The 27184-nt window shown below is 43.0% G+C and overlaps 1 protein-coding gene and 1 long non-coding RNA gene across 5 annotated transcripts in view; one reads left to right on the top strand and one right to left on the bottom strand.

The window, feature by feature from the left end:
- MAP2 (microtubule associated protein 2) overlaps positions 1–27184 on the bottom strand; it is a 744831-nt gene that overhangs the window by 206172 nt on the left and 511475 nt on the right. For all 4 annotated transcript variants that reach the window (XM_033944572.1, XM_033944576.1, XM_033944575.1 and 1 more), the window contains one exon: positions 19659–19938. In XM_033944572.1, the coding sequence (XP_033800463.1) occupies positions 19659–19920 (262 nt within the window). In that variant the 5' untranslated portion in view covers positions 19921–19938. The remainder of the gene's footprint in view (positions 1–19658; positions 19939–27184) is intronic.
- Positions 24291–27184, top strand: part of LOC117360596 — a 37418-nt gene continuing 34524 nt past the window's right edge. Inside the window, exons 1-2 of the long non-coding RNA XR_004539456.1 lie at positions 24291–24385; positions 26541–26815. This is a non-coding gene — a long non-coding RNA (uncharacterized LOC117360596). The remainder of the gene's footprint in view (positions 24386–26540; positions 26816–27184) is intronic.

Here is a 27184-nt window from a genome sequence, read left to right as displayed (position 1 = left end):
CTCCAGAATGTGTTGGGAGGCAAGTACTTCAAAGATATGGGATCTGCTGCAAGCCAACTGCTTTCTTAAGTAGGCCCCCTGACTGGGTGGCATCTAGGCCATCACCTGTGGCTGTACTACTGAATGATCACGGACCACACAGTCTTTCTTGGAGAACTTTAAACAGGATTCTCAGCTGGAATGCTTTAGCATTTTTATGACTAGGGGAGGGATTAAAAATCCCCATGGAATATGGCAGGACCAAGTGTCCTCTTTTTTTTTTTTAAAGAGGAAATCTGGTAACTCGATTTATACCCCTACTTGCAATCTCTGCACTCTTAATTCCTGGTGAGGAGTGGCTTAGTGGTAGAACTGTTGCCTCTGCAACCAGAGGTTGTGGGATCCAGTCTCAGGGCTACTACTCCTTGTGACCCTGGGCACATCACTTAATCCTCCATTGTTCCAGGTTCAAATTAAGTACCTGTATATATGAAAACCGCTTTGAATGTGGTGTGGTTGTATAACTACAAAAAGGTGGGATACAAGTTCCAATCCCATTCCCTTAATTCCCAACTTTTCATATTTCCTTCCTCTGCTAGACCTCACTAGGAATTTACTCAACACTCAGCATTTTTCTTTCTTGTCCCTAATCTGTGGAATGGTTGATACTCATCCTGAAAGGAAAGAATCATCTTTTCTTTTAAAAAATGAGGGCTGCATTCGGTTGCCTGCGCAGAATACTGGTTGTTAGATTGGAGCCCTGCACATATTCACTAGTTCTGAATTTTATTTTAAAGCATGCGATTCCTTATGAATGGTTAGTGGTGTATTCCCTGTTATATAACCAACCTTCTTTACTGAACTTTAGCCTATAATCCCCCTTAATCTGCCTCTGACAAAAGGCAAGTATACTAAGGGCTCCTTTTACAAAGGTGCGCTAGGGCGTGGAATAGCGTGCGCTAAATTGCCGCATGTGCTAGACCTTAATGCCAGCATTGAGCTGGCGTTATTCTAGAAGCATACTGCGCGGTTTAGCACGCGGTAATTTTGTGCATGCGCTAAAAACGCTAGCGTAACTTAGTAAAAGGAACCCTAAGTCTTGAAATTAAGTCAATTAATAGACGCTGTCTATTAATGTTATGTGTAGTGGCCTACTGTATATAAAAGTATATTTTATCAGAGGTTGTAAGGAAACTAGCACACAGAATACTGTAACTTTTGTGAGGTATAATAAAAATAGATTCTGCAGTATACCACTATTTTCATCAGCACAATAGTTACAGGGTTCAACAGCCTCGCTACTGTCATATTGCCATGCCAACCATTTCTCTGATACACGATTATCAATTACAGTGCTTTCTGGCCCCAAGTGCATCATACTAGAATGCTGGTTGCTAGGATACCAGTAAGATGTTTTCTTCATATGTGGTTAAGACATTTTCCTTTAACTGTTCCTTGGGTGACAAAAGTCATTTTGGAAAACAGAGATCCTCAGGTTGGCTATGTGTAAACTATCAATTTATATCTCTTCTCAGATTGCATCTTAATTTATTTTTTCCTTTTGCACGCTTTATTTCTGGCACAAAAAAATAAAATAGCAGAGCTTGTTGTAGTTCTCTGTATTACCACAAAATAGCATAACAATAATTCAAGAAAAAATCATTTTAACCACAAAACCAAGTAGATACCCGTTGAATTATGAGCATTTCCTGTGTCATTTCTAACCTGAAATGTCAGGAAAAATCCTGAAATTTAATTTTTTTTTTTCCTATGAGTCATTTGCACAATTACTCAAACTTTCATTTAGGTACCTGAAGGCTGTGTGGTAGAAGCCTATTTTAAAACAGAACCTAGGTACCATACCTAAATTCTGCTACAGAATACTAGTATAATCCAGTATCGGGCCACCTAAATACAGCAGGAATGCATGCAAATTACAGTACTCTGTATGTTATGTGGGAAAGGGAAAGCCTCGACTATTCTCCACCCCATGTATGCCCTCTTGCAACTATGTGCTACTGGGCCCTTTTACCAAATATCAGTAAAAAGTGGTGCACTAAGGCCATTTTCTCTGCAGGGGTAAAATGGCTGATTTTTCTTTATCTCTATTAATGTTCACAAACTAATTTTACAATAATAAAAGAAAAGCACCAAGGGCCTTCAGGGTGAGATGCAAGTAAACTTCACGGTCCATGATTCAGCACAACTGCCTGCGTCATGGGTCTACTAAATAATTTATCCATTACTATACCAACATTCAAATGTGCAATGCTATGTAACAAAAAGCTTTTCAAAATACTGTCAGTTAAGTGTGAGCACTCACACCTGCCGCTATTCTAAATGCAGACTTACGCTACTTTTGTATAATGACAATTAAATTCCTGTTATTGAATTTGTGCTTAGTGCACACAGTTTAGGCAACTCGTACAGGATTACTCCCTTTATGCTTAGAAACTGTAATGATCCGCTTTTCATTTAAAATTTAAAAACAATAAAGTATGCAGTCTTTTAAATATTGGGCCTTCTTGAGTCATTTTTATAGACATATGCAAACCACTTATGGCATCTTTCAGTTGATAATACATTTAAGAAATCCATTTAAAGTTACAGGAATTTTCAGCAGCATCATTTACGCAAGTGACACTAGTGAAAATGCTTTTTTGAGTAATCAAGTGAACAAGATCCATTTATCACATTGGTTGTATCACATTGCATCCCTTTTATTTTACCGTCATGTAGCATGTACTTCGGTTTCTCTCCCTTCACACACTAATTTTGCCTTTAGTGCATGAATCCCTACAGCTACCTAGTGGCGTAGTGAGGGTAGGGGGTGCCTGGGTTGGTGGCACCCCACCCTCTTCTCTGCCCTCCCCTGCTCTTTCTCCACCCCCTGTTACGTGTGTCTTCCCTTTCCCCATACCTTTTTAACTTTGCCAACATGAGTATCATCTCCAGCCTTCAACCCGCGCCAGTCTCGGTTCTTCTTATGATGTCACTTCCTGGTCCCACAACCAGGAAGTGACTTCAGAGGGAAAGCCAATGCCGGCGCGAGCAGCAGGTTAGAGATGCTGCTCATGCTGGTGAAGAGCTAAGAGGTACAGTGGAGAAGGGAAGGCATGCGCAAGTGGCAGGGGGCGGGGAGGAGGAGAGGGGCTGGTGCCCCCATCAAGATGGCACCTAGGTCAGTCCACCCCCTGCCCCCTATTACGCCACTGCTGCTACCCATTATGTAGGCGGTAAGGACTCACATGTAGCTGCACTAACCTATTAGTGCAGAACATGCCTAGTCTTTGCCCCCAAACCCATTCCTAGCTCTAAAAAAAGAAATCTTATTTTTAGGATGAGGGTAAGATGCATACATCCAAAAATTACCATGAGATGCCTCTAAGCACGCCAAGGTAAGCCATTTTTTGGCTGCAGTAAGCATACTTTAGTACTTAATGCATCTTAATAAAAGGGCCCTTATGTAAGTTAAGTGAATATTTGCAGAACAGTGGTAAAGCAGAATATTAATGTTCATGTACGCATTTGCATGCTTATATATCAGTTTAAATATTTCTGCAGTTAGGGGTACATTCAAGAAAGATTGGCTATAGTTAGGTGTCAATAGGTTGATGCTATGCTGCAAGTCTATTACTGCAATTCCACGCAGAAATGTCTTTATAGAATACTAGCATAAATCTGCATTTTTGCACCAAGCAATTATGCCAGCTGACAGATTGGCCTAAATGTTAGAACCTAAGTACTGGCGGTCAGGTATGTAAATGACCGTGCTCTATAACATTGTGTCCAATTGCTTGTCTTGCTTCTGCCCTACCCATGTCTTCAATTTCGATTTACTAGAGTTACCCTTGAAAAGACAATAGTGCATCCCTTTTTGTCGTGGTATATAATTTTGGCATTTATCAAAGCCACATCACATCAAGGACAAGATAATAGATAGTTGATTATTAAGTTTCAAACTTCTATTCAGACTCCTGATGCAGACCATTTGAGGTCGAAACATGTACGTGTCGAGTCTATTTGAATAAATAAAGTATTGTAGCACCCAGAGGTCACCTTAACTTTTTTTCTAGGCTTCCAGTTTAACAGGAAGCCCACACAAAGGAGGGGGAAGGGCCTGTGAACATTCACTGACTCACAGATTCCATGCTGACCTCCACTATTGGGCATATGTCAAATTGCAGGCCAAGAGGGGGGGGAGTAACCCTGTTCATCCAAACCATTGCACTAAATTCTAAAAAACACCTGCTTCAGATGAGTTGTTAACTTTCGAGTGTACAATAAATGCTATTGAAAGTGTTCAGTTTGCAGCAAACACTATGGGGCTCATAATTGAAACAGAAAAACATCTAAAAACCAGCCAAAATCGGCACTTAAACAATCTAAAAGACAAGTCGTCTAAGTGCTGATAATCGAACTGAGTTTTAAACATTTAAAAACAACTTAGGCCTTCACAGTGCTGCTGAACAACCAGAGCTAAAAGGGGCGTGTCAGGAAGAGTGTCGATGGTGGAATTTGGGTGGGCCGTGGGCCGTGCTAGACTTAGTTTTACAATGCCTAGACGGAACGTGGACGTTGTGACTTAGGCCATCTAAAACCAGGTCTAAGTCACAAGAAGGTATCCAAAGTGACCAGATAAGCACTGCAGACAGAAAGTACAGACCCCCACACACTGCCCCAGTGATCACTGATCCCCTCCCATAAAAATTGTAATAACACCTTTACATATCTGCCTCCAGAACATCAGCACCTTGCAGCCTGGCATAAGAAAGCCTAATAGAGCTGCACAGAGGTGGCTTAAGTGGTCTTGGGGGTGGGTTAGTGAACCACAGAGAGGAGGACCCAGGCCCATAAGCCACTCTAATCACTGCATTCATGGTGAAAAATGTGCACCCTTGAAAAAAAAAACCCTAACCCTTTGGTACTGCCATATAAGTGGCTCCTGCAGCCATAAGGGCTATTGGGGTGGTAGATAGGTGGGTCTAATAGATTCTGGGGCTCACTATGACCTATAAGGGAGTTATGGTGAGATGTTTATGTGGGACACTTTTTGTGAAGTTTACAGCAGTGCCCTGTAAGGTACCCCACTACTCTGGTGCCATGTCTGGGTGTCCAGTCCATCACTTTTCTGGCCCCCTCCTGTGCCCAAAAGGTCTTTTTCTAGGCTTTTGTGACTTGGACAAATTTTTGGATGAAAATTGGATATAAAGATGGATGACTTAGCGATCTGGGCGATCAGATGGCTGGACGTACAGTTGGATGATTTAAAAAAAAAAAATGGACCTTTTCCCATGTCCGACTTTGGGCGACTTGTGACTTAAACCCTAAACTTAGATGTTCCTTTTGATTATGCCCCTCCACGACAAGAAGATGGAGGTGGCATATAAAGAAGCTACTGTAAAAGTTTACACACAGATGATTGTGACATAACACATCTTCCCACACTTGTCTTTTGAAATGAAAACTCCAACACACACTTTTTTTGCAACCCCCCACACACATCCATGCTTATTCACTCCAGAAAAGTGTCTTCTCAAACAAAAGGGTAATAGCACATGACAAAATATTTTCAAATGCTTCTGGATACCTCACAGTGCTCTTAAGAGGGTGGTTTTACAATGTTAAACAGACAAATAGTCCCCGAGATAATAATTGTTGTAATGAGTGTGTTTTTGTTGTATTTCGTATGACCAGTGACTAGCATGAGGGCTATGAATATTGAATTAGAATACTGGTCTGGAGGTCTTTTTTGAGGTCAATTTTTTGTTTTGTTTGACCAGAGAGCTCTTTCCATAGAGCTTGAAGGCTTGGAATCATCCTACCAGTCTATTCCCAATAATAGAGGGTTATTACCATTACCTGATTTAAGAGGGGAATCTCCTGGTTTATTCTTATTACCCACACCAAGAATCTTCAGGACCAAGACCAGTCCTGACTCAACACTGCAGGATGCTCATAGACAATAAGATACTGAGAGAGCTGAGAGATTTTTCTTCTTGGTGTCAATAAGAAGAATGTGGCAAGATTGTGCTGTTTCGGGGGGGGGGGGGAGGGTGCACAACAGATTGAAAAGATGCAGCTGCTATAGTGCTGCAATGAGGCTGTTACAGTCAAGTACTCAATACTTGTATCCAACAAGTGCCAAGAATCACCCATAAGACTAATGCTCTACTCTATTGGCCATTATCTAGAACAGCAGTGCAATTAATTTTTTTTCTCTCTGCTATGTCCTCTTCAATGTTATCCCCTTCCCTTTTGTTCCACCACTCAGCATTACAGCAGCTGTACTAATGGACTTCCAGCTGCACTTACCACTTCCTCTTGAAGTGGTGGCAACCGCAGCCGTGCTATTAACAGTCGTGACAATTACATACAATACTGACCCATTCACTATCACAGCCAACCATACCTCTGTCCACCCATGTCACGCCCAATCATACTGGCTCCTTTCTAATGCAGAAGTCGACCACAATAATGTCTATCACCCAGTAAAACCCATATTTGAAGCTTAACATATTAAAAGGGACATTTTCTTATTTAGTATTTATCTATAAACAATTTCTCCCTAAGCAATGGCCACAATTTAATCCAATGTCAAAGTTAAAAAACTGACTTGCTGCATGTTTAGTGATATAGAATCATGCATCAGTGCCTTCATCATCTCTTATTTAAATTACATAAGAAGTTAACTGAGGAATTCTGTATAGGTCGCCTGAAGCTAGGCACCGGAATGGTCCACGCTAAGCTAGGATAGAAAGGTTGTTCTGCATCGAACACCTTTCTAGAATACTAGCTTAGCATGCATTTTGGGCCTAGTTCTATAAAGTGCACCTAAAATTTAGGCATTTACTAATGCAGTGCTAAGTGTAATTCTCTAAAAGTTGGTCACACTTCATAGAATTGTGCTTAGGTGTCACTAGCCAGTCCAACTTTAGGCACACCCTATTTATGAGGTGAGGTGTGACCTAGTGGTAGAGCTGCTGCCTCTGCACCCAGAGGTTGTGTGATCAAATCCTAGGGCTGTTCCTTGTGACCTTAGACAAGTCACTTAATCCTCCATGGTCCCGAGTACAAAATAAGTTCCTGTATATACATAAACTGCTTTGAGTGTGGATTATGTAACTACAAAAAAGAGGCATACAAGTCCCAATCCCTTTCCTTTTCCTCTTATGCCAGGGTGTTCATCAGCTAAATTCTTGCGCCTAAGTTAGGCACCTAACATTGCCTAATTCACAAACAGGTGCCTAACTTGAAAATACGTCCATGATCCACTCCCTAACCTTGCCCACTTATAGGCAGGCGCTTTGGACTAGGCACCTATTTTTATAGAATCGTGTTTTTCGAGTTAAAAACAAGTTAGGTTTTTAAAGCTGCTCTTTTTTTTTTTTTTTTCAATTCTTTATTCATTTTCAAAATTACATAAAGTGTAAGTATATATCCAATCACATTAACAATACATATATCACTTACATTCAATCTTTTGTTTATTACATAAATTCTTATCCCTCCCCCTTCCCACTCCTCCCTGCAACATAATCCATAATAATATCAATACCATAATCCCCACCCTATCCATTTGAACTGATATATTTAAGGGAAACATTTTCAATTACTCAGTAAAGCTGTTCTTAAGTTCTTAAGATGTGATGCCTGAATTCTGTAACACTGTGTTTAAATTCTGGGAATGCCTCTGACCCATCCATACTCCCCATGGCCACACTCCCTTTGGGAGTTGCAATGCTGTGAAAATTAGATGCACATGTTACCGAATGGGGCCCAGAGCATATCCATGTTTAATTCCTAATGACTGTCAATTAGGTTCTTGCTAACGCCAATTATTAATAATAACCACTGATTAAGCCAATTACTTTGCATTTGGATTTTCAATCTGTATGAAAAACTGAGCATCTAACTTTGGGCACCCTAAACAGAATCCCCCCTTAAGTTTATTAAGAATAATTTAGAAATCATTAAAGTTCAATAATTGATAACATCTGGGCTTATTTTCAAATGTAATTTCCATAGAGCAATAGGAAACCAGCACTTATCATAGGTCAGGGGTCTCAAAGTCCCTCCTTGATGGCTGCAATCCAGTTGGGTTTTCAGGATTTCCCCAATGAATATGCATGAGATCTATGTGCATGCACTGCTTTCAATGCATATTCATTGGAGAAATCCTGAAAACCCGACTGGATTGCGGCCCTCAAGGAGGGACTTTGAGATCCCTGTCATAGGTGATCACATTTGAAAATAAGTTTTTGCGATTATAGTCTTTGAAACGGAGTTTTTCTTAGACCGAGGATGTATTTCTCTATGACACCTGAAAATTTGCCATAGAAAGTTTCCCGGGTATGTTCCTGGGAAACACTGAGGTCTTTTTTCTGTATTAAGTTGGAAAGTGGCTTTACAAGAATCTCTGGTGTTGATTTATCTTATGAATATTTTTTTGTGGTTATATATTTATTAAAATATTCAGCTTGTATTAATTTATTTTTGTTACCAGATAAATATATGACATGCAAGCTCAAGGAAGACTTTACAGTATGACTCCTTGATTTTACTTTGCATATACAGTTCAGTGAGTTTTTGATGCCCAAATTCTAGAAACAGTCAATTTTCCATCTCTCATAGGCATATGGTTTCATTTCATCTCTCTACAGATGGAGTTCAGTGAGTCTTTGATTATTTATCGAATGGGGTATCAAGCTTCCATGTCTATAAAAGGCCTAAGGTTCCATATAGGTCAATATTTATATGAAAGAAAGAAAGGAGCTTTATGGTTGGATCTACAACCAAGATTTTGTAAGGCACTATTACAGACTAAAGTTCATAACAGCAGCTCACAGCAGTATAATGCAAATTAGAGAATGCAAGATCAGAAATATTTCCTTGGCTTTAGCCTACATTTTTAGAGACATATTTAAATCCTGTTTGATGATTATTTGATTAAGTCTTCTATGGCTCCAGGTGTTTTAGCCATGAATGAATAAATATTTGTGAGCATGCCTGCAAACAGAGCAGAGGGTGTTATTGGAATGTCTATAGTGGCACTTCATTCTGAATACAGTGGTGCCTCACACAACGAACTTAATTGGTTCCAGGAGCAAGTTTGTTATGCGAAAAGTTCGTTATGTGAAACGCGTTTTCCCATAACAATACATGTAAAAAAAAATAATTCGTTCTGTAGCATAAAATATGCTAAGATGACATAAAAAAAGATAAATTTTTTGTTATTATTTTTATTTAGATACATCTAAAAACATAATTGTTTTTTAAAACAACACACATTTTTTTAATTTAAAGACAGACTAAGTAGAGTCTAATTTTACAGTGAGAGAGGGCAGTTAAGCGCAGTGCCATCAGTTATCCTGCCCCTCTCAGTGAATTGCCTGGGATGGAGGGAGGGAGAGAAGAAGGCAGATGATGGAAGTGGGAAGAACTTGTGCCGTCAGCATCAGGCACAAGCGGGAAAGCAGCAGCGGTGAGGGGCTAGAAGTTATCTTCCTTTCATTCATGTCCTTGCCACCCCCGTCCCTTTGTCGGTCCCACAATTTCACAATTTCCTGCATATCTCCTCCCTCCATTCTTGTAGCCCATAATCTCCTCTCCTGACATCTCCCTGTCCTTTTACTTCCACTATCTTCCTATCCCATCTCTATTCCCTTTTGTCCCTCTCCCCATGATCAATCATCTCACCACCTCTCTCTTCCCTCACCCTCAGGGTTCAAGATTGCTTCCACTCTTTTTCCTGTTGTTCTCTCTGCCTGTCACCCTATGATTTAGCATCCCTTCTGCCCTTGTCCAATATTTCCCCTTCTCTCCCTCCCTCTCATCCCCTGCTCCAACATACCGTATTTCGACTGCCCTTCCATCCCCAGGCCTGCCAACTTCCACTCATTTACTGTTTCTCCCACCTCTGCCAAAGCCCGCCCCCTCCCCGCAGTGATCGGCAACACCAGGCACCCCCCCCTCAATCGGTGAAACAGGGCCCCCCCTCGATCGGCGAAACAGGGCCGGCGACTGCTTTCTCCCGCTGCTGTTGAAGTCTGTAAACAACTTTAACACAAGCCACAGGGCTCTAACAGTGCGTATGCTGCCAACGGCTTCCTTCCTCCTTCCTCTCCCCTCATGATGTAACTTCCCATTTGGTTGATGGAGGAGGAGGAGGGGTAACCGGTAGCGTCACGCACACTGCGCGGAAGGATGCAGCTCGGGCGACTTCGTTGTGTGAAACGAAGTTCGTTGTGGGAAGCAAGACCTGAAGTTCGTTGTGCGCAGCGTTCGCTGTGCGAGGCGTCTGTTATGCGAGGCACCACTGTACAGTACACTAAATATTGAAGGGGGGTTCTTAAAATCTTTTTTTATCAATTATTTCTTGAAAATTAGTACTTACAAGTTGTATTTAGGTTGTTTGCATTATTCATCCTCCAGAAGATAAAAATAATTTGGATGAATTGAGACCTAAATGAACAGGACTTGATCAGCTTGCCTAGCATAATTTGGATCAGGTGGCAATTCTGTGAGGAAAGGGAAAAATTTTATTTATTCTATGTTTCCTCAATATATTTGTAGCCAGCAAAAGCCACTTGTAAATAAGTGCATTGCATCCTTGTATACTCACAATTTTACTGCATAATCATCCCAATCCCCAGAAATTAATGGGTGATGAGCCACTTAGCATGCATGGAAGGCCTGTATCAAGCGGCCACTTCCCTTCAACCTACAATGTGTGAGTGAAATATGATTTGTACAGAAGTAAGAAGCCTGCATTCATATAATCTTTAATGCCCCCATACCAGCAGAAAGTTTCTGGCTGCTTCATTTGAAACCTTTTTGCTGAATTACAAATGGTTAAGCAACTCTTTACTATTGTAACCAAGAACTAAAACCAACTGATAACAGTTTCAACTAAAGGCACTTCGGTTTAAAGAAGCCTGAGGGTTAGAGCAATAAAGCAATTCACCACCTTCAAAGGACAAGCGCCCCACTGTATAGGGGGCAGCGGCGACAAAATGGCCGAGGCCATTGCCTAGGGGGGAAAGGAAAGGGAGGTAGGGGGGGAGGGGGGAAATCAGGGTAGAGAGAAATAGGGCCAGAAAGGGAGAAAGGGGGAGCAATCAGGGCCAGGGACCAATCAGGATTAGGGACCTAGACACGGGGGTGGGGTGAGCGGAGGGAGGCAACCTGAACTGTTGCGGAGCAGTTCGGCCCTCGCCTGGGGAGCATCGGGGCGTTGTAGCGTTTGCCCGGTCTTCCCATTTGCTCACCTGTGGTCCATTCAGTCTGAGGTAGCTGTCCTGCTGGTGCGGCAGTGTGGTTGGAGAGGTGAGCATAGGGATGTTCCGGGCGGGCAGCGGCGAAGGAGAGGGAGGCTGGTGGGACGTGCGCCGTGCAGTTGCGCGGGAGCACGCTTCCCTACCAGCCTCCGGCACGAGTGTCTACAGTGTAGCAGGATTCCAATCCTCTTCCCCGCCAGCTGAGGGACACAGACGCATCGGTAGGTGCGGCCTGCTGAGGTATCCGGTGGTGCCGTCGCCATGGACTCCTGCGATCATCCAGAGAGCACTTCGGTGCGGGCCTGGTTGGGAGGTGAATGAGAGTGCGGCCGACAGAGGAGAGGCGATAGGGGCGTGCTGGATGGGTCGGAGGTGAGCGCGAAGGGCCCCTCCTTGAACGGGATGGGGAGAAGGTGGGGCAACTTGAACGACTCTCCCACGAGAACAACGGTGGCCCAGCCAGAGTTGCTGGGCAGGACATGGATCAGTTGATGGATGTAAGAACTGAGATGCAGCAATATTATGTGCCTATGGTGTATATATATATTTATAAATTGTTCAGGTGAATGAATATGATGATATACATTGGTATCGAAATTGTGCATGGTGAAAGTTTTGGAATGTTGGTATTTGATGTTTGTAGATGATGTTGTAGTAGGACATTTACAGCTGCGGCCATTAATAAATCCACATATTGTCGAAGAACAACGTGTCTGTGTAATACTTGCAAAGTATTGAGAGTGGGTGGGAGGCAACAAGTGCCGAGTGCCAGTTTTGGGGTGCTAGTGAGAGGGCATATCAGCAATTTGTTTTGTTTTTGTTAATAGTAATATATATAGAATGAATGCTATTCTATTACTGAAAGTGATTATTTATAAATATATAATTCGCAGTTATGATATGTTCATTGTCTTGTTTTATGATCTATTTCATTGATTATTTGGTCTGTTATAACTCTATTACTTTTTAAAATGTGCTATGATTTAAAAAATATATATTTATTGAGTTTATATGATTGCATTGGTCTTGAAAGTTCATCTATTTTATTTATTTATTTATTCATTCAATTTTCTATACCATTCTCCCAGGGGAGCTCAGAACAGTTTACATCTACAGTATGTGTTTTTTGTTTACTCACTAATATGCTTGTCTATTTACCCCCTCCCCTCCTTTTATAAAACCATGAAACGGTTTTTAGCACAGGCCGTCACGCTGAATGCTCTGTGCTGCTCCCGACGCATTCAGCGTGTCGGTCTGTGCTAAAAACCACTTTCGCAGTTTTGTAAAAGGTGGGGTTAATGAATTAAATCCTTTGTTTTAACATCTTTTTTTATCACGCATGTAATAAAGCTAAAGTAAATCAAATAATAGATTTAGCAAGCAAGACAATGCAATAGGCAAAATACTTTTACGATATATTACAACAAATGGAAATGTTGTCCCCTCGCCCTAGAAAAATTATATAGTTAGATCCTGCTTCCATCAAAAACATTTTACCCTCCTTGTCCAATCCATCATCCTCTCCAGATTGGACTATTGCAACTCTATCTACTTAAGCCTAACTAAGAAAAACCTCCACAGACTCCAACGGATTCAGAATGCCACGGCCAAGCTCATCTTCGCTAAAAGTAAATTTGACTATGTCTCCCCGCTCCTGGCCAAGCTCCACTGGCTTCTGATAATCGCCAGGGTCCACTATAAATGCGCCTGTTTAGCTTTCAAAATCCTAAATGGTATCCTCCCTCCCTTTATCCCTCTTTCTTGGAATTCCTCAAATCCTAATACCACCAGATCCTCCCACAAATTAAAACTATCCTTCCCCTCGCTAAAAGGCATTTCCCACACAGGAAAGCTAGGGACCTGCCTCCACTTCAAAATCACTGAGCTCTGGAACAACCTTACCTCCCCTCTTCGGAACTTGAGCTCTCTCCAAGTTTTCCACAAATATCTGAAAACCTGGCTTTTCTCAAAAAATGTAAGTCTCCCTACAACTTAGGAATCAAGGAAACCCTTATATCTTGGCATCCCAAGTCCTCTAAATTTTCTTCACACTTCTACCTCTAACCCTCTGTTGTAGTTCCTTCCTATTTCTCCTACTGTAAACCGCGTAGAGCTCTACGAACGTGGAGATGATGCGGTATACAAACCTAAGGATTAGATTAGGTTGAGATTGCTAAATGCTGATGTAGTAAATTGTCAGAATAATCTGTTAAGTTGCTGTAGCAAATTGTTGGAATAATCTGTTAAAATATAGCCTATCTGATTTAAAGAAACACTACTGTACTAATTAGTCTTTGCAAAAGACACATTCAAGCCCAAAGCAGTAATTTTATCAGCACATGGAGGAAGAAACTTAAAGTCAGTCAATTTGTAGTATTATATAAGTAAAAAATAGATGCCTATTCTGGTACTCTTTTGCTTTCTTGATACGTTTAAAATAGATATAAAGCATATGTCTCATGGCTTATAAATGAGGCTGTTCAAATCATTTTAAAAGTAGGTTGCCATCCAAATCGATGAATGCATGAAAAATCTGCAAGTTTCTTGAGCTAGAATGCCAAAACACTTCGAAAGAAAGAATCACATTTGCAGGAAAATGCATCTTGATTAATGGAAAATCCAAAGTAGCTCACTAGGAGTCTGCTATGGATTTTACCTGATCTCAAATTCACCACTGAATCAGTGGAAACCCCCACATTTCCCAACAAACTCAAAGCAGTCTAAAACTCCCCAGGTTCATGTTTGAGGCGTGATACTGTTCATATGTCACATGTTCTAAATAGTTTTCTCTTATTCTGCACACTGGGCAGAAATCAATAAAACCCCAGCATAAATAAGGGGCGCCTAAGGTTAGGACACCTATCGATGCCTAATTTTGATTGGGCGATACTAAGCGTGATTCTATAAAGTGCACCTACCTTTTATAGAATCGCGCTTAGCAATGCACTACTCATAACCCAAGTCTTAGGTGCTATATAAAGAATCAGGCCGTAAACAGAGCCATTCTTGGCAGCCACCTTAAAAGTGGCCGCCGATCACGTGCCAATGACGTGATGGCACTGTTTAGGCAACGGAGCCTCTGGCAAAGGTAAGCACCGGAAATGTAGGCCAGGGTTTTCACGGTCCACATTTCCGACACCTACCTTTGATGTGAATTGCACCTATGTATTTATTTATTTAGCCCGTCCTCCCAAAGGAGCCCAGAACGGGTTGCAAGAGTACATTCACAATATAGGTCAGGATGTGACAGATGTGACATAAGTGATAATACAGTCTTGACGGACATAGCATAGAGGATAATAAAGCATTTCCGTAACAGACATAACATAGATGATAGTATAGCATCTGCGTTACAACAGGTAGCACGCTTAAGTTATATAAGGAATGGCATTTGAGTTACAGTGGAAAGCTCACTAAGTTATACTAGAAGTTGCATTTGAGTTTCATCAGTCAGGTATAAGAAGACTATGGGTTGGGACCCTCAGATTTTATATATATATATATATATATATATATATATATATATATATATATATATATATATATATATATATAAGCACTATATGGCATCTAACACTACTTCTGGCATTAGCTACGCCTACAGAAGCGTTAGGCACCATCAAGCGCTTCTGGAGGCATGATTCTAGTGCCATTATGTTAGGCACTAGTAGGCGCCTTGAATTTTCTTTTAAGTTCACTTTTAAATAGTGTTTTGGACTTAACTGAAGTTAAGGCACCATTTATAGAATATGGATCTAAGTGCCCACAAGTGGAGGGGCATAATTAAAAAAAACGTCTAAGTCCCCTTTTGGCCTAAGTTAGACACTAAAGTTGGCAGCTGGGAAATATCCATTCTCAAAAAAAAAAAGTCCAAACTGAGGGTTTTTTTGAGAATGGCCTACCTGCACATTCAGCCCATCTGCACGTTCAGCCCAGACTGCTACTACGTCTATCCCTACACCACATTCTCGACTAAAAAATCACCCAAGTCCCAAACACCCAAACCCAGACCTTTTAGGCGAATGAAAGGCCAGTCCTTCACCTAAAAGCTGGATTCTGTAACCAGCGTCTGTCAAAAACAACACCAGTTACAGAAACCCCCCAGCAACATTCATGGCAGGAGAGATGCCCAATCTCTCCTGCCGGCATCCCCCTCCCAACAAACCCAATACTGGCAGGAGAGAAGCCCAATCTCTCCTGCCGAAAGTGTGGCGCACCCCCGCACCCCCCTTCGACTACCAGCAGAAGGGCTCCCAAGACTTCCTGCCGGCACCCCAACCCTCCCTTTTGACTACCGACAGGAGGAAGCCCAAGCCATCCTGCCGAAGACGGTGGCTCCCTAACCCTTGAACCGGCAGGAGGGAGCCCAAGCCCTCCTGCCGGAAGGCAAACCCCATCCCCCTGGAACACCCCTCTGAACTAGCAGGAGGGAACCCAAGTTCTCCTGCTGGAAGGTGAACTCCCCGTGAGCCCACCCCTTTCCCAAACAACCCCCCCCGATCAACCCCCCATCATCCCGGCCCTCCCCCCCCACTAACCTTGAGGTTTACGGGACAGATGGGTCCACGGTCCGTCCGGCAGGCCCACCATCCTGGAATGGCGGTTCTGCCCCTTCCCAGTGCATTGTGGGATGCACCGGGGAGGGGCCTGGCCGTCATTCTGAAGATGGCGGGCCTGCCGGCCGGACGAACCAGGGACACGACAGTCTGGCCAACCTTAAGGTTAGTGTGTGTGGGGGGATCTGAGGTGGAGGGGGTGTTGTTCAGGAGTGGGGGAGCTTGCGGGGGGGGGTCACCTTTTGGCAGGAGGGCTTGGGCTCCCTCCTGCTGGTTCGAGGGGGTTTGGGGGGTGGTTCGCTTTTTGGCAGAAGGGCTTAGGCTCACTCCTGCTGGTTCAAGGGTCGGGGTGCCACCGTCTTCGCCAGGAGGGCTTGGGCTCCCTCCTGACGATATTCGGTGGTGGTTGGGGTGCCGGCAGGACAGCTTAGGATATCCTCCTTCTGGTAGTTGTGGGGGGGGGGGGGTGACACACCTTTAGCAGGAGAGATTGGGCATTTTTCCTGCCGGTATTGGGTTTGTTGGAGGGCATGCTGGCAGGAGAGATTGGGCATCTCTCCTGCCGTGGTTCGCGATTGCGGCAGGAGAGATTAGGCATCTCTTCTGCCGTGATCGTTGTGGTGGGGGGTGGGCAGGATGGCGGGGCTGCTGAACTGATCGAAGCAGCTGCGAACTTATACCTGTTTTGACTTGGTCTAAGTCAAAACATATAAGTTCCAACTGGGTCATTTCCCTAGACTTTTGGTTATACTTGCCCACCTCCCTCCCTTTCCCCTACTCTAAAAACGCCTCTTTTTGCTCCAGGTGCTCAGAGGCAGGGTAAAGGCTTAAGCTAGTTTTAGATACGTCTAAAACCAGCTTTCGGTACTTGGACGATCTGTCTTTTTGATCATCCAAGTACTGATTTAAGCCACTTTTTGAACATTATGTTTTTATTATTATGAACCCCCTAGAGTTTATGCTAGTATTCTACAATGGAATCTGGGTGTCCAGATGCTGTTATAGAATGTGTGCCACCCCCAACTTTCTTGGGGTGCCTACATCTAAGCACCCCTTTATGGAATTGTCTTCTCTGAGTATAAATAGGATTGGCTCAATCTATCAGTAAAACAAATCATTTGAAAGCACCAAAATCTGGACAAAGACTCAGATGTTTGTAGAATCATACCCCCTCTTCTACAAAGCCGTGCTAGCAGCTGCCGTGCGGCAACAGCCCCGAAGCCCTTTAAATCTCTATGGACTTCGGGGACATTACTGCACAGCTTTGTAGAAGAGGAGGATAGATTCAAAGCTCTGGTTTTAGGAGGGATTTATTGCCCTCGTATATCCATTAAACCCTTGGATAAAGCTGTAACCTTATCAGAAACTTCCCAGACAAGTCTTTATTTTCTAAATTATAAATATTTATGTGTCCTTCATTTTCTGTTGGCTTAGATACTATGGGGCTCATAATAATAATTTTTTTAAAAAAGTCTAAAAAGTGGCCTAAATGGGTACTTGGACGATCAAAAAGCCTGATCTCCCCTGCCGGCGATCCTCACCCTGAAGTGGTGCGGTTCAGAGGGGGATGGGCGAAGTGCCGCGGTTAGGAGGGGGGTGGGCGATCACCATCGCTGACAGGAGAGATGAGCCCTCTCTCCTGCAGTGATCAGCCCTCCCCCGGCTATTACGATCGGGCAGGAGGGGGCCTCCTGCCCGGCAACAACCCGAACCCCCGACAGCATCAGGGAAAGAGGGAGCCCAAGTCCTCTTGACCTGCCGACTCCCCGACAGCATTAGGACAAGAGGGAGCCCAAGCCCTCTTGCCCCGCTGACTCCCTGATAGCATCGGGGGCAAGAGGGATCCCAAGCCCTCCTGGCCTGGCAATCTCTAACCCCCCTCCCCCCCCACAATCCGGCCAGGAGGGAGCCCAAGCCCTCTTGGCCCAGTGACACCCACTAACCCCCACTCCCCACTAAAATACGGGCAGGAAGGATCCCAGGGGGTTGTGTCGAGGGTAGAAGGGCCTGGGATCCCTCCTGCCTGTATTTTAGTGGAGGGTGGGGGTGGGGGTTAGGGGATGTCACCGGGTCAGGAGGGCTTGGGCTCCCTCCTGGTTGGATCGTGGGGGGGAGGGAGGAGGATTGGAGATTGCCGGGCCAGGATCGGACTCGGCAGGGGTGGGGGAGATCATGGGGCAACAAGGCTTGGGCTCCCTCTTGCCCCGATGCTGTTGGGGGTTCGGGGTGCCGCCGGGGCAAGAGGGCTTGCACTCCCTCTTGCCCCGAACGTAGTCAGGGGTTCAGGGTGCTGCGGGCCAGGAGTGCTTGGGCTCCCTCCTGCCCGGATCGTTGGGGGGGGGTGGATTCTGTAACTCCTCCTTCGCCTAAAAGCCCTTGTTTTGGGAGTTTGGGACTTAGGCTTTTTGTAGGTTGATTATATGATGTAAGTTTAGACATAGTGGTGGTCTGGGCATTTAAACAGCTGAACTTAGAGGCAGGCCATTATCAAAAAACCCCTCCTTTTGGATGTTTTTTTTGATAATAGACATTTTCCCTGCTTCTACTTTCAACGTTTAAGACCTTAGGCCAAAAGGGGGCTTAGATGGTTTTTTTGATTATGCCCCTCCACATTCTTTATAATGTGTACTTATTTTAAGATATCTATGAAAAGTTTCATATATAAAATTAATAATAATATTGCTAGCAAAAGTGTTAATAAATGAATTAGCCATCCAGAGGCGTTTATTTTTCCTAAAAGGAGATTATTATTTATTTATTTTTTTTGTTAAATGGGGCACACTCCCCCCAATAGTCAAACCACGGGAGATCTGCCGCAGTCCATGATGATACCAGAAATTCAATGCCGGCTCTGTATCCAAGTGACCAGCATTGTATTTCCAGTCTATTTTTGGCTGGCCAAGACATATAAGGCTAGGCCATTATTCAGCGGCTAGCTGGCTAAGTCTTAATGGCTAATGATAGACCACACTTTTAAGCAGCTCAATCTGGCTGCCGAACTTAGTTGGCGAGCTGCTGAATGTTGACAAAGAAGAGCGACCAAGACTAAAAAGGTTAGGGCTCTTCAGCTTGGAAAAGAGACGGCTCAGGGGGAGATATGATTGCAGTCTACAAAATCCTGAGTGGAGTAGAACAGGTACAAGTGGATCGATTTTTCACTCTGTCAAAAATTACAGAAACTAGGGGACACTCAATGAAGTTACAAGGAAATACTTTTAAAAGCAATTGGAGGAATTTTTTTTTTTCCACTCAGACTAGTTAAGCTTTGGAACACATTGCCAGAGGTTTGTGGTGAGAGTGGATAGTGTAGCTGGTTTTAAGAAAGGTTTGGACAATTTTCTGGAGGAAAAGTTCATAGTCTGTTATTGAGAAAGACATGGGGGAAGCCACTGCTTGCCCTGTATTGGTAGCATGGAATATTGCTATACCTTGGGTTTTGGCCAGGTACTAGTGACCTGGATTGGCTACCGTGAGAACGGGCTACTGGACTTGTTGGACCATTGGTCTGATCCAGTAAGGCTATTCTTATGTTCTTATGAAATAACCAGACTCCAGTCAATCCGTTGAGCCAGATATTCAGCAGGAGATAGCTGCCTATCTCCTGCTGAATATCACCAGAGAGCCAACTATGTACTATTTAAGCAAGCCAAGAGCCATTCCTGGCTGGCTAAATATCAAACCCATTACCTTTTTTCATATTTCAGCCTTTTTATTAACAAAGAAAACAAACAATACAACCCTCCAACAACCTGGGAGAAATATGACTAAAACCTCTGATTTAATAATCTTTCATAAAAGTTGATAGAATTAACAACACATGCCAATGCATATGGAAGGATCTTACCTGCTGTTTCTGTGTCAGCAGAGCTCACTTCTCCATTGATTCCATTCTCTTTGGTTCTGTGATAGGAAGCCTGGTGTCCATGTTCTCCAAAACCCCGTTCCTTTTCCTCTTGGAATGGAAAGCCATTTGTGCTTTGGACTATGCCATCGCCTGTACCCCCTTGCTCTTTCACATCTGGCGTGTGAGGGTGTGGTGAATCTCCGCTTCGTTGGCCAGAAGCCCAGCGAGGGGACTTAGTTTCATCTTGTCTGTCATCTGCCATTCTTCTTTAGAGGATCTCCTGCAATGACAGCAGATGAGATGAAAACAAGAGAACCATCTTTAGTTCAGTGCTCACCCCTTGTATTTCACCTTTGCAGGCTCTGAGGTGACATACCAGTGTAATACCGCATATCAGGCTGTTCACTGATGGTGTTCGCAGTGATTGATGCATGTATGCATATAGGGACTTAAGCAACACAATGTGACTTATTTAAATGAGAAAGCCATCAGTTTTTGGAGATTTTTTTTCTGACTAAGCTAGTGCACAGTTTGTGAGGTAACATTATGATGTAAGTAATGACATCTGCCAAAGCTGCTACTAGTGAAAGGCACCAGGATTAAATGTTGTCTGAAAATGCAGAAGGAAGCTAGTTGTACATAGAGAAGCGGTGGAAGGAACCCAAATTTATGCATACCCAGTATGGCAGAATTCTAGTAACCCTACTGACTCTAGATTTCTGCATTTCCAGCCTATGTGTGGATGAAAGGCCAGTCCCTTTAAAGAAGTCATACAGTCAACTATTTTTTTAATTAGCTTTTGGATGCTCCATTGTTTTCATACATGCATGGTGTTGATCTGCCTACCTTCATTGTTATGCTTTAATACTTAAGGGTGAGGGAATGAGGGGTACTCCCTCACTGATACTGCAATTACACCACTATACAGCAGGGGGTGCTAGCTCACAGAGTGGAAGTGTAAGCGACCCTAAGTGTAGGTGGAGCAACCCTGCTGAGTCATGGGAGCGGTACTCAGGCAAGGAGTTGTTCATATGCCCTAGAATTAAGTCAGTCAGAGAGGTCCCACAGGAAGAGACTTCCCAGAGAGAAGCCCTGAGACTAGAGGTCTCCAGAAGGAGAGATCTTCTCTACCTGTGGGCTGAAGAGAAATCAGGGGAAGCAGAGTGATCCTTAAGTGATTGTGAGAAAGACTGGAAAGTTAAGACATTTGTTATCTGCTTGGATAAGGTAAGTCAACTTCTTATATTGAATATATGTGGACTTTGTTTTGGGGTTTGATTGGGACCAAACCATGACACTTGACTAATAAAAAACTGTCTGCCTTTTGATTGAAGAGACTAAGGTACTTTTCCTTTCCCTGAAGTAACAGGCTTGGGTTTATGAACTAATAAATAATTTTGTTGCACCTTTCATGTGTGTCTGTCTGTGTGTGCACAGACTTCACCCTAAAATCTACTCAGGCTATTACATTAAGTTAAAAGAGAGTTTATCTTACAGTCCCTGGCTGAATCATAATTGCCTATCAGCTGTCATCAATACTGCAGCATGTGTGTGTCTGTACAGTATATGTATGGGACAGACACATCTATCTGTCTGTCTACAGTAGGGCAGGTTTTTAGAATATCCAGAATGAATATGCATGAGGTAAATTTGCATGCACAGCCTCCATTGTATGTAAATTTCATGCATATTTATTGTGAGTATCCTGAAAACCTGACTGGCTGGGTGTGTCCTGAAAAACTAGGTTGAGAAGCACTGATCTAAACAGAGATTACATGTACATTAGACAACTGTACATAAAGAGCGCTGCACTTTTTCTATTGGATGATATGAATGAAAGGCTTTTCTCAAGAGGCAAAAAGTTAAAAGTCCATAAATAGATTCTTCTAGGGCAGGTCCTAAAGAGTTGTGGAGTAGATGCAAGGGAGTTAAGCACAAGGTTTCTGACTTGAGGGCCTGGAGAGAAGAGGATGTAGCTAAGAGAAGTACAGAAGCAGAGAGCAAGATACTGCTAGTACCGGAACGATGTTGCTTCATGTGCCTCTCCAAACATTTGATTACTGTCTTCTAAACTTTCAAGCAGACTATAACACCATGCTCTCATTTTGTTTTTCTGTCCTGAAGTGCAAACTGCAAGGGCTGTTTGCATTCCGGGCTAATGCCTGTTGTTCCACTGTGTACCTCTGCTAACTATCCGTTGCCCTTCAGCTTCTAAGAAATGAAAATTCCATCTTGTAGTACAGTGTTTCTCCGCAAATTCACGGTTCGCAAATCGCGGATCTGGTCATTCGTGGTCTGCTCCAACCACCTCTTCCTGTAGTAAAGTCAGGCTACACCAATCAGGAGCTGCATGTCAAAGCAGCTCCTGATTGGTGTAGCCCTACTTTACTACAGGAAGAGGCGGTCGGAGCAGACCGTGAGTGATTTCCTTCACCCACCGGCACTCCAGCTGCCCTTTCCTGCCTAAAAAATGCATTCGCGTTTTTTCTAAATTTGCAAAGGGGGGAGGGGGCTGGAACGGAACCCCCGCAAATTTCAGGGGAGTACTGTATTCACTAAATTGTGGGATCCGGCTAAGCAACAAGGCTTCTATTAAGGCAAAACAATTTTGCCTATATAAGAACATAAGAAATGCCTCTGCTGGGTCAGACCCGAGGTCCATCGTGCCCAGCAGTCCGCTCACGCGGCGGCCCAACAGGTCCAGGACCTGTGCCGTAATCTTCTATCTGTACCCCTCTATTCCCATTTCCAGTAGGAATTTGTCCAATCCTTTCTTGAACCCCAGTACCGTACTCTGCCTTATAACGTCCTCTGGAAGCGCATTCCAGGTGTCCACCACACGTTGGGTAAAGAAGAACTTCCTAGCATTTGTTTTGAATCTGTCCCCTTTCAACTTTTCCGAATGCCCTCTTGTTCTCTTATTTTTCGAAAGTTTGAAGAATCTGTCCCTCTCTACTCTCTCTATGCCCTTCATGATCTTGTAAGTCTCTATCATATCCCCTCTAAGTCTCCTCTTCTCCAGGGAAAAGAGACCCAGCTTCTCCAATCTCTCAGAATATGACAGGTTTTCCATACCTATTATCAGACGTGTTGCTCTCCTTTGAACTCTCTCGACTAATGCCATATCCTTCTTAAGATACGGCGACCAATATTGGACGCAGTACTCCAAATGTGGGCGCACCATCACCCGATACAACGGCAGGATAACTTCTTTCGTTCTGGCTGTAATACCCTTTTTGATTATACCAAGCATTCTATTCGCTATCTTAGCGGCCGCTGCACACTGTGCCGACGACTTCATTGTCATGTCCACCATTACCCCCAAGTCCCTTTCCTGGGTACTCTTATTCAATAACATCCCTCCCATTTTATAGTTGTACCCCGAGTTTCTGCTCCCCACATGTAATACTTTACATTTCTCAATGTTGAACTTCATCTGCCATTTCGCCGCCCATTCTTCTAATTTGTTTAAGTCCCTTTGCAACTTTTCGCAGTCCTCTGTAGTCCGAGCTCCATTAAATAATTTGGTGTCGTCCGCAAATTTTATTATCTCGCACTTCGTCCCTGTTTCTAGATCATTTATGAAGATATTAAATAGCAGCGGCCCGAGCACCGAGCCCTGCGGGACACCACTCGTGACCCTCCTCCAGTCGGAGTAGTGACCCTTCATTCCTACCCTTTGTTTTCTACCCTCCAACCAGTTTCTGATCCATCTATGTACGTCTTCTTCCACCCCATGGTTCTTCAGTTTCCGGAGTAGACATTCATGGGGCACCTTGTCAAAGGCTTTTTGGAAATCTAGATATATGATGTCTATGGGGTCTCCTTTGTCCATCCGTTTGTTGATCCCTTCGAAGAAGTGCAATAAGTTCGTTAGGCACGATCTTCCCTTGCAGAAACCATGCTGGCTGGTTATCAGAAGTTCATGTTTTTCAAAATGTTGATCGATGTTTTCTTTTATCAGTGCTTCTGCCATTTTCCCCGGAATAAAATACTACTACTATTACTTATCATTTCTATTGTGCTGCTAGATGTACACAGTGCTGTACATTAAAACACTCAAGCATTAAAAAAATATTGTAATGAATAGATGCCATTTTTTCCCTTAAATTTATAAGTTCAATATTTAGGGTGGGGGAGGAATAATTTTTAGTATATCATATAAAAATATTTGTTATGAAAGGGTGGGAAGGGAGGGAGTTAAGGTTATATGATTTGTATTATTGCTGAATATTAAGTGATATATTTAACGTTAAAATGTTTTAACTTATTGTAAGTTTGAAAATGAATAAAGATTTTAAAAAACCCACTCAAGAGACAGTCCTTGCTCAGTGAAGCTTACAATCTAATCAAGCAAACAAGGCAAGTAGAGGGTTAGATGAGGTTTTTTCTAGGCACGGTTGCTTTACAATCGAGTGGGGGTTAGGAGTTAAAAGCAACCTAAAAAAAGTGGGCTTTTAGCTTGGATACTGCTAGGGAGGCATTAAAGATGCAGGAAATGTTTATTTTTAAATTCACTCTTAGGTAGTAGGGGATTATTATTATCATAATTTATTACACAACTATAAATGTAATTAGAGGAAACACAAACTTGGTGCAGCCCTAGTGTGTTAAAATTCAATTTTCATTCCACAACAGATCAATTTAGAACTGTGGGGATTCCATCTGTGAAATTACAGTGGTAATGACAGCTCTGTTTCATGTTCTGAACTGCAGCCAGTCACAAGGTAAGAATTAACATACAGTATAAATACAGGCCGAGCTCTATTATACAATAGTGGTAAAGGGATAACCCTAGATCACATCAATTAATACTGAAGGAAACACTGCTTTCAAACATGCACTTAACATTCAACACAGGACACGTTTACGACCAAACAAAGTAAAAGTTCTGAATTCCAAGCTCTGACGCACAGGAAATAATGACTTCCAAGATCACGCAGCAAGTTCAAGACGTATACCGAATCACATCCCAGCAACTAAACTTGATGGGGCCAATTTTCTGACACACGCAGTCAGTAAACTAAGGTACTATATTAGCTATTCTGAACTATCAGGTTGAAAAGTTTATTTCACGGAATGGCAAACTTTAGTTTTACTAACTGGCAATAATTAGCTTCTCAAATTCTTCTTGATCCTGGGAATGGAGTTAGTATGGCAAAAAAAAAAAAAATAAATAAAGTTAGCCAGCTAACATTAAGGTCCCCATTAATAAAGTAGCATTAGTGAGTGCCACGCAGCATAAACCCTGAGGGCCTTTAAATCCCTATGGGCTTCAGGGTATTTACCACACCAGTCCATGCTAAAACACTTTGTAAAAGAAGACTAAGTTTCAGGGTTCATAGTCATTCATTTGCGAGACATCAGCGCCCCGACATTGCAGTACCGACAATTCGGTGCAAGCCACCAGTGCACCGGTGAAAAACTTACTTTTAAAGAGCTCCATGGGGGGGGGGGCATGGGGGGGGAGTGTTGGGGCACTTTCTGGGTGCCTCAAGCCTTGGCCACTACCTTTAGTGTGCCCTGGCTCGAAAAAGTTTGAGAGACACTGTCCTACTCCTTCCTTAGAAAATAGTAAAATAATAATAAGATCAAGTAATAATGACTAAAGGAGATGAAAAGTACATGTAAAAAAACATGACTGAACTTTCTTGGACAAAAACAGTATATTAGTTGATCAAATCTATATTTTAAATTGAACCACCACCCAGACCCTTTCTCCCATCCTTTACCCTCTTCAATACAGTAAATATTGCTGTACCTGTGGCTCCTCATACCATATACTCAAATATAAACTCAAATTTGGGGGTCTCGGTTTATATTCAAGTCAACTCTTTTTCCTCCCCTCCCCCCTTTCTTGGGGGATAAGGGTACCTCGGTTTATATTCGAGTATATACAGTAATTAACAACAAATCATGCTCCACCAAATTGAAGGTACTAGATAATTCAAATTGCAAGATGACTGCTTTATGTCCCTTATCTAACAGAGCTCTGTCTTCTGCCAATAAAGAGACCCAAACTGTCTATGCTATGGTTCTTACGAAAACCAGATTTAAAGCTATATAACAAATCATAACTATCCAGATAAGAAGTTAATTGATGTCCAACCAATCCCTCCATGATAAAAAAGGGAATTGAAGCGCAGGCCTATAAAGTCTTTGGACTTTTGGAATAGTTTTTATGATATCTCCACCCCCTTATTGGAAAATGCCTATGAGAAAATGGAAATTAATCAAATCTCTCAATGTTTCTAAAAAGGAGCATGGGGCTGATTTCATCTCAAATGGTGGGCAGATATGTAAGATGAATTATAGCATCTAAATAAAGGCAGTAAATCTTCCTCTTGGACTAAGGCAAAGTCTGACCAACATCTGGTATACCCAAGTCTATTGGTATACCCTGATCACATACAGGGGTAGAATTAATTGTCCCCACTTATCTTAGTTTGTATAATTTGATCACATATAGCATCTGTCTTCCCCTGAAAATAGTCTGTTATTGTTTCAGAGTGCTAACCTCTTCTATCTGTGTTCTGAAAAGATTTAGTAAGTTATTTCAAAATCTGAAATAATTTATTCTGATTATTCATATCTTTCCCTATTAATTGGGTAAAGTATGCCTTCTTTGTTTTAATTAGCTGTTTATATGTTTTAATAGCAGTCCTCTAATTACTCTTATTCACTTCTATTTTATTTTTCAAACAAGCCCTTTCCAACCTTCAGCATAGAAGCTTTTGTGGGTGGGGGCATTGTCCTCCCAAAAGAGCTGCCTGTCTGGCATCTCACCTCCTTCCTTCCCCACAGGATCTGATACCTCTCTCTCTCTCTCTCTCTCTCTCTCCCAACTGCCTGCACTTCTTCAATCTTCCTGTCCACCCACAGCGTCGGCGAAGTAAACACACTTCCTCAGGAAGCTCGGAGATTTTCCCTCTGCACTGTCCACCTATGCGAGATAGGACGTTGTATCAGAGAGAAAGATTCCAAGGCCACCAAAGGCAGGTCCCTACCCTTAAGATGCCGTTGTGCCCGATATCTGCTTCTCCTTTCCCAAGAAGGAAGCAAATGAAAGGGGTATGGGCTTTCCACAGCTGCTTTACCCTTCTGAAGCTGCAGGCTCAGTTCTTGACAAGCCCGGGGTCGTGGCTCCTTCAAAGCGGGTGAGTATTGAATTTTTATTCATTTTTGTGGCCGGTGGAAGGAGTTGTTTGCAGCTTGATGTAGGTTCTACCTGAGTCCCCCCAGCTCCCTACCTCACCCTCCTGGGAAACACCTGTTCACCGCAGGTCCCTTACCCTATCTACTATGGTGTTTTCTCTGAATCTCCATTCCCATGTAAGTTAAAAAAAAAAAAAAAAGAGAGCGAGAGGGCAAATTTGGGAGGACTACCGGCTGTCTCAGCAGTTTTCATCCTCAGGGGCCTTAGCTTCCATGATTCAAGCAGCAGCTGAAGGAGTGGACACGGGCCTAGTGGAGCATTTTAGAATAGCTCTGTCAGTTTTAGGGCGGGGAGCTAGACAGTCTCCACT

The sequence above is a fragment of the Geotrypetes seraphini genome, chromosome 5 (assembly GCF_902459505.1).
Source record: "Geotrypetes seraphini chromosome 5, aGeoSer1.1, whole genome shotgun sequence".
Classification (NCBI taxonomy): Eukaryota; Metazoa; Chordata; class Amphibia; order Gymnophiona; family Dermophiidae; genus Geotrypetes; species Geotrypetes seraphini.
The sequence above is the reverse complement of the archived record's forward strand: the minus strand, read 5'-3'. Positions and strand labels throughout refer to the sequence as shown.